The following is a 7375-nucleotide window of genomic DNA, read 5'->3' on the forward strand; positions in this document are numbered from 1 at the left end:
TATCCAACCAATCCAGCATGTTACCACAGCTCTGGAAATCCGAAGTGCTCCAGCTTTTACCTCCATATTGTTATCTTGATTCTTCTTGTTACCATAACACTTGGTAACAAGAAATTACCTTGGTTAAGAGATATTTTCAGAGGCAAAGAGCATATTTTCAATGACAAAGCTTCATCATGGCAAGGGGACAAAGTTTGAAGCTTTAACAAAAGGTGGAGTTTTATATATTAAAAGTGAGCTGGAAATCATGGGCTAAAGGAAGAAGAATGTGCAATCTGCAAAGCTGATGACAATTCCTTCATTCTACAATATAGAACGTGGGGGATTTGATTCATCTATTATTCTACACATTGAGAGCAGATTTTGGAGAGTTTTGGAGCTAGGAGAAAGCCAAGGTGCAGCCAAGCAAAGTGGAGAAGAAAGCTTCCACCATTGATGACCTTGAAGCTTTCACAATTTTCTCAAAATCTGTAAACTCTTTCTAATTTTATTTTGAGTTTGTATTTGGAATAAGTATGAGCAACTAAACTCCATAGCTAGGGCTTAGGTTGAAGCCCTAAACATGATTACCTTATTGTTTTGATGCTTGAGTGTATGAATTTCTAGATATTGTTGATGAATTCCAATTCACCAAATTAATCTATCCTTGATGTATGTTCTTCTTTGATTGATCACCTTTGAAAGCATGCTTCTTGAGATTGTTGGGATTATGTGTATCTTCATGTTGTCCTAAGCAATAAATGGATGAAGTAAGAATCATCCATGTGAATTGGTTTCTTGAATACCTAATGTAAACACCATGCTATTAGGATTCTTGTGATGTTCATATTCTCTTTGAACTTAATGGGTTTTCCTTATAATTGAATCGAAGTACGAACCATACCTAGGTTCGGTTATGGGGAGGGCACAAGTATTGTAGCACGAACCATGCACTTTACGTATATTAGAGAGAATCAATGCGTCTTGAGCCACGACCCATGGTCTTGATTGCGAACATCTTCATCAATACGTTTAGAGTTCATGACTTGAGTATCCATGAGCATGGGTAGAATTGTTTAGGGTGGATTCCGAAACCCTAGTGTTTGTTACTTGGTACTTTCACATTTTGATAATTCATCTCTGCCATTCTCATTTAAATTCAAAGTCCATTTACTTTCATGCATTAGAATTAGGTCACTTGAACCAAACCAAACCCCCCCCCCCCCCCCCCAAAATTGTGTTGTGTGTGTGTTTGAAATGTTGTGTGTTTTCTTTATTAAATTCTGTTTATTTTCGTAACTGTTTTGGACTTTTGGTCCGCGATGTGTTCTTCCATTTTCTGTGCTGAATCCAACCGTATAAAGAACGTAAATTTTGGACGTACGGTTGGAAAGTTATAGGTCAAAAACTGAACAGAGGTCGAAACTGAAAAACAGAGAAACGAATCTGCCCAAAAACGACCGGTCATCACTGTTCACGACTGGTAGTCACTGTCCGCGATGTGTTCTTCCATTTTCTGTGCTGAATCCAACCGTATAAAGAACGTAAATTTTGGACGTACGGTTGGAAAGTTATAGGTCAAAAACTGAACAGAGGTCGAAACTGAAAAACAGAGAAACGAATCTGCCCAAAAACGACCGGTCGTTACTGTTCAGGCGACCGGTCGCACATGAATCTGTCCAAAAACGACCGGTCGTCACTGTTCACGACTGGTAGTCACTGTTCATTTTCACTGTTCATGGCACTGTTCATATACATCTCAACACTATGTGATTATTTCTCTGTCTCCTCTCTGTCATATGTCTACTCTCATTTTACTACTACAACGACATGCTAACTTTCTTTTTTGTGTTCTCACAATTTTTATGTTGTTTCATCCATGTTTATTTAATTTATTTTTTCATACTATAATTTGGAATGGCGCAGTTTTATACCTCATTCTATTATTTTATGGTGGTGTAATTTCATTGCCCATCACATTGTAACACATATTGTCATAATAAAAATGATGGTGTGATTTTAAAACCCATCTTATTTTATGTTGAATAGTGGTGCAGTTATATTGCCCACAATATATGATATGTTATATACTTCATATATATTAGTTGATGGTTTTATCTCCACATTTACTTTGTTAAAGGTATGGAGTAGAATTAGTGCCCATAACAACACATTTACTTTATCGCACATTTACTTTTATTCAAAGTATGGTGCGGAATTAACGTCCATACAGCAAGCAATTTACTTTATGAATTTACTTTATCGCACATTTACTTTTATTTAAAGTTTGGTGCGAAATTAATGTCCATATAGCGAGCAATTTACTCTATGAATTTATTTTATTGTACACTTACTTTTATTTAAAGTATGGTGCGGGTTTATCATCCATACCAGAAATTTATTTATAGTACTTTGGTTTTTATGAAAGAAATCATCATTTAATATACATGAAAGATGAGGGCCTGAAGTTCCTCAAACAATTAAAGAACCTAAATTCATGTTAAGAAATGACTTAATGTCCCAGATCCCGAACCTAAAATTTCGAGTAAAATATACAAGATATTTTTGGCCTAAAGTTCAAAAATATATTAAGAACCTAAAGTTTTAACAAAGTGCAAACAAATTATTGCAAATTCTTATACATCTCATTTTCTTTTGAAGATGGCAAATTTAGCAAAGTTGGAATTTGCTGCCTTGGACATATTTGGGAACAACTATCTATCATGGGTCCTAGATACCAAGATTCATTTGCGTGCCAATAGCCTTGGAAAAACCATTGTAGATGGAAGTGATGCATCCTAGAAGAAAATGCGAAGGCCATGATTTTTCTTCACCGTCACATTCATGAAGATCTGAAAAGCGAATATGTGGCGGTCGATGACCCATTGGTTCTGTGGAAAGCCTTATGCAAAAGGTACAATCATCAAAAGACGGTAATCCTCCCGATAGCCAGATATGAGTGGATACACTTGAGATTCCAAAATTTCAAGTCAGTGTCTGAGTACAACTTGGCAATGCACAAAATCACCTTCTAATGAAGTTATGTGGTGAAAATATCTCTGAGGAGGATATGCTTGAAAAAACTCTCAGTACCTTTCATGCCTCAAATGTGCTCCTACAGCAACAATATAGGCATAGTGGTTTTACGAAATATTTAGAACTGATATCATGTCTTTTATTGGCCGAGCAGAACAATGAGCTTTTATTGAAAAATCTCCAATCTTACCCAAGCTAAGCACCATTATTTGAAGTGAATGCTGCATCTCAAGAAGTGAATGCCACCTCCTCTCGTGGCAATACCCACAGACGTGGGTGAGGAGGCAGGCATGGGCGCTAGCAAGGGAATAGAAAAGATTGTGATGCCCATTCATATGGCTTAGGTCCAAGGACCAATCCATCCACGAGCGGCAAAAATGCATCTTTGAATAAGGGGAAAACTCAGACAGCCATGTGCCTAGAAAATGTTGAAGGCGCTTGTCACATATGTGGCATAAGGGGACATTAGGCGTGTACATGTCGTACACCGAAGCATTTGGCGGATGTTTTTGAATCTTCACTTAAGGATAAGAAAGTGGGGACAAATTATATTGATCATATTGATCCAATGGATATACCAGATCCACCAGCCACACATGGCCCATTGGAAATATCGCGTCAGTTAGACATTATTATGTTAATTATTAAAATATCTAAATCAATAAAACACATAAATGCAAGGTTTAGTTGATATGACATGAATACATCAGTTGTTACATAATACGGTTAATTCAGTGTGTCCAAATAGCATTACTATTATTCAAACTTCTGATGTGTGTGTTTGACCAATGATATTCGATTTGTCTATGTATTGAATTGTTATTTGTTGGGGTTGAGTTGAGACACAAAAAAGAAAAGGCCAAGAAAAATAAAAAGAAAGGGTCTCGAATTAATATTTCAATTGGGCTCAAAATGTTTGTTTGTCCACAAACGAAACAAGCTTGAAGTAACCTAACCCAAACCCAAGACAATATACATTTTGGAGCATTCTCCAATAAGTATTTAAGTTAAGGATTAGTTACATACTTCTAATCTCAGCCGTTGGATTACATCTAATAGACTACCAACACATTTAATCAATACAATCCAACGGCTAAAATTAAAAGTATATAATCAATCCTTAACATAAAATACTTATTGGAAAATCTCTCATATATTTTAGTCCAAATTTTGTGAGAGGGATCTTGAAAAATCTACTGCAACTGGTACCAATTTGAAAGGTATGTCATGAAGAACCTCCACAACTTGTGGGATTGCTCTATAAAACCCGTCATTCACAACTTGTTTCTCAATTGTGCGTGTTTGCATTTTGTTCCAAGTATTTCTCCTCTCTCCAATTCCTTTTCTTGTTGGTTTTGTTTTCAACGTTCATCTTATTTGACTTGTTTCTCAATTGTGCGTGTTTGCATTTTGTTCCAAGTCCTCTCTCCAATTCCTTTTATTGTTGGTTTTTGTTTTCACCATTCGTCTCATTTGTGCAATGGCTTATAGTTGCGATTTGTGTAATGAGACTTTCTTTGAACACAGTGAAATGATTGACCACAAAAACAGGGGAAGTCTTGAAGAAACACTTCCGCGTTCATAAAAATACACAATGTGTGGAGAGAAAATGTGCAAAAATCCTATATACCCCAAACATGAGTCACATGTGAGTAGGGGTAGACTTTGCGATTCAAATCTCTGAACCAAACAAAAAGAAAAAGTATGAATAATGCTCCAAATACTGACTATAAACACACCTAAGTTGGACGAGACATGTTCAAACTCATCAATCTTGAACTGAAATAATTGCACTCAATATTCCTAATCCTCACCTCAAAAGAACACTGTCAATCCTTCTCAGAACAAAAAGAAAAACTGTCAATCAGATTGAGATATGGGATCATGAATTCAGACAAGAACAAACTAAAGTATTGAAGAATATTCTCTTGCAGAACTGTAAATTTGGACAATTGGTCATGATACTTATGTTTACAGACCGTAAAGTTGGACCACCGATCAAGTTGGCTCTTGCCTAAATGCGTGAAAGTGTGGTCAAAATTCACAGTTGACAACATAAGATTTCGAATGAATGATCAGAGGATACTATACACCATAGGAGCTCAACAAACCTGCAAAAACCAGATATAACCCTAACATGATGACAGGGCATACAACACTGGTGGGTTACTCAATAATGAACTCAATTGGATTCTCTATCCTACAGATTGGGATTGAACAGGCAGATAAAATGGTGCACATGTGCGAGAACTTGATAGAGCATGCTGCATGTTTGTCTAAAGTTCTAATTTATGGGCCACCTACAAGTCTCTCAAAATAGGCCATCCTTTTTTAATAATTTCATTGATCTTTGCATCAATCTGCCTCTGAATTTTTGGAGGACAAAGCTCTGCAGCATAGCCATTCAGTTTTGCAGCCAATCTTGACCTCTCAAGTTCCTCTTCAGGCAAGTTTCCAATTAATTGGAGAAGAAATGGCCTACGCTTCAGCTCAAACTTCTGCATTTCAAAAAATTTAGGATATAGTTCAAAAGATCTGTTTTTTTTGTTTTTTCACATCTCCAAAGAGCTACAGTTCAAAACATGCTCTAAAATTTAGAGAGAAATATAGGAGACTCCCTTAAGCAAGTTGACAAACGAGGAAAGTTTTACAATACAAAGATCTGAAACAACATCCCCTCTTAAAGAGTTTTGGGAGAAGAGAAAAAGGATATTGAGTAGTACCTGATGTTCAGGCTCAGCAGAATAAAATTTTCCAAGTGGTAGGATTTGAGTAGTTACACTGCTACTCTTCGACTTAGTTTGTTCTCTCTCTTTGCTCGCAACAGCCAATCTGAACTCTTCAGTTCCGTTCGTGAAAATGATAGATCTGTTTATATATGAAAAAAATCTCACTAAGGACTCTTAAGTTATGAGTTCATGTTATGCAAGAAATTGCTGTGTGCTGTCATAACTTTTACCTGTATTGGTTACCCACATCAGGACCTTGCCCAAACACTTGCCTATAATCATGACTTGACCAGAAAATCTCCAAAAGTTGCCTAAAACTAATCAGCCTGTGATCGTATATAACCTGCTCAGGATTTACAGAATTACACATGCGACTGAAACATTCAAAAAGAGAGTAAAATGTATGTAAAAATAAATTATAAGAAGCCCACAAAGTAAAAAACTGCAAGGATTCAACTGCTCTTAAACTTTACAAAAAACAAAAAGACACCACTTGGAGATAGTTTCATTATATTCGAGCCAAAAAGAAAGGTAAAAAACCCATTCATGAAAATCTAAAAGCAACGGGAAAATGGAAGAGAGACCTGGACAGACTCAGCATGATCACCCAAGCTTCTGTACTCAGGGTTGATTTTGGATCCGCCAGCGTAACCGACAGTGGTCTGTACAACCCCATTCAAGCACCCAAAGACAGCTTCAGATCTCCAAAAGCTTCCCAGAGCGAAAACTGCTGTTTTCAAGGACTGGTTGTTGGGTACGTCTCCTGCGGTTTCAATGATCCGTTCCGGAATCCTGATGCAGACACGCCTCTCAGCCGCTAGAATAATCAGGAGCATGAGAGTTGCTAGTAGACGGCTAAGGGAAACGCTGCTGCGAAGAAAAGCCATTGGCTTTGTCTGAAAGAGGAAGGCATGAGACTTTCTGCGTTTGGTTAAAATTTCCAAGATGTTATAAAATGAAAATAAAAAATAAAAAGTCAAGAGAACTAGAATGGAAGATAGGAAACTGATGTCATATAGAAAATGCTCCTTTTTCGAAGCTACAATGTTTTTACAAAGTTGATAACCAAGTTTGAGCACACATCAACTCCTCCAATGTGTTTGGATTCGCTCACCCCCCTACGAATTTCGATCTGGATCGAGCGTACCCAATCGCGGTACGGTATCGATCTGGATCTGGAACGAAAGATTTAACGACTCAGTTCCAGAGGAGAGGACAGTACCTGATAGACGACGTCGCTGCTACGGAACAGAACCTGACCGCCGACAGCAGACGAGCAATCGAGGGCGCATGAGGGAGAGTGCTATAGCTGATGAGCCCACGTTTGATTCTTGGTCTCTTGGCATAAGGGGAAGGAAGATAATGGGTTCGGAGAGGATTATTTTGGACGAATGGATTCCAAGAGAGGACAGCCCAGCCCAGGCAAAGGGCCCCCGGTCTCCCAAAATCAGCTCCAGCGGTGACATCAAACCCGGGCAAGAGGTGGGGTCCATCAAGCCCGAGTAAGGCCCAAGGCAGGATAGCCCAAGCTGCTCTCTCATAACGTTGAAATCAATAAAGAAAAAAAAAATTCTGAAAAATTACCAATACCTAATTTTTATTTATTAATCTCATACATATAAATAAAATTA

The 7375-nt window shown here is 37.6% G+C and overlaps 1 protein-coding gene across 2 annotated transcripts; it reads right to left on the reverse strand.

Moving 5' to 3' along the window:
* Positions 1 to 4904: 4904 nt before the first annotated feature.
* MSRA5 (Peptide methionine sulfoxide reductase family protein) lies at positions 4905 to 7124 on the reverse strand. 2 transcript variants are annotated; one of them, XM_021978085.2, is made up of 5 exons: positions 6967 to 7124; positions 6329 to 6665; positions 5975 to 6087; positions 5739 to 5883; positions 4905 to 5513 (listed from the first exon to the last, which is right to left on the reverse strand). In XM_021978085.2, the coding sequence occupies exons 2-5, from the start codon at positions 6629 to 6631 to the stop codon at positions 5316 to 5318; spliced, it is 759 nt and encodes a 252-aa protein (XP_021833777.1). In that variant the 5' UTR covers positions 6632 to 6665; positions 6967 to 7124; the 3' UTR covers positions 4905 to 5315. The 2 variants fall into 2 exon arrangements, with proteins under 2 accessions (XP_021833777.1, XP_021833778.1); XM_021978086.2 differs by having other exon boundaries at positions 6329 to 6640; positions 6967 to 7121.
* Between the last annotated feature and the right edge of the window lie 251 nt (positions 7125 to 7375).

This window comes from Prunus avium, chromosome 1 (genome assembly GCF_965620075.1).
Source record: "Prunus avium chromosome 1, drPruAviu1.hap1.1, whole genome shotgun sequence".
Taxonomy (NCBI): domain Eukaryota; kingdom Viridiplantae; phylum Streptophyta; class Magnoliopsida; order Rosales; family Rosaceae; genus Prunus; species Prunus avium.

Bases quoted from the DNA above. Each gene is read 5' to 3' on its own strand.
- MSRA5 (XM_021978085.2), bottom strand. From the start codon at position 6,631: ATGGCTTTTCTTCGCAGCAGCGTTTCCCTTAGCCGTCTACTAGCAACT. The intron at 6,088-6,328 runs GTCTCTCTTCCA...AATCCTGAGCAG, and splicing joins ATCATGCTGAGTCTGTCCAG to GTTATATACGATCACAGGCT. The intron at 5,514-5,738 runs GTACTACTCAAT...TTTGAAATGCAG, and splicing joins CTGCTGAGCCTGAACATCAG to AAGTTTGAGCTGAAGCGTAG.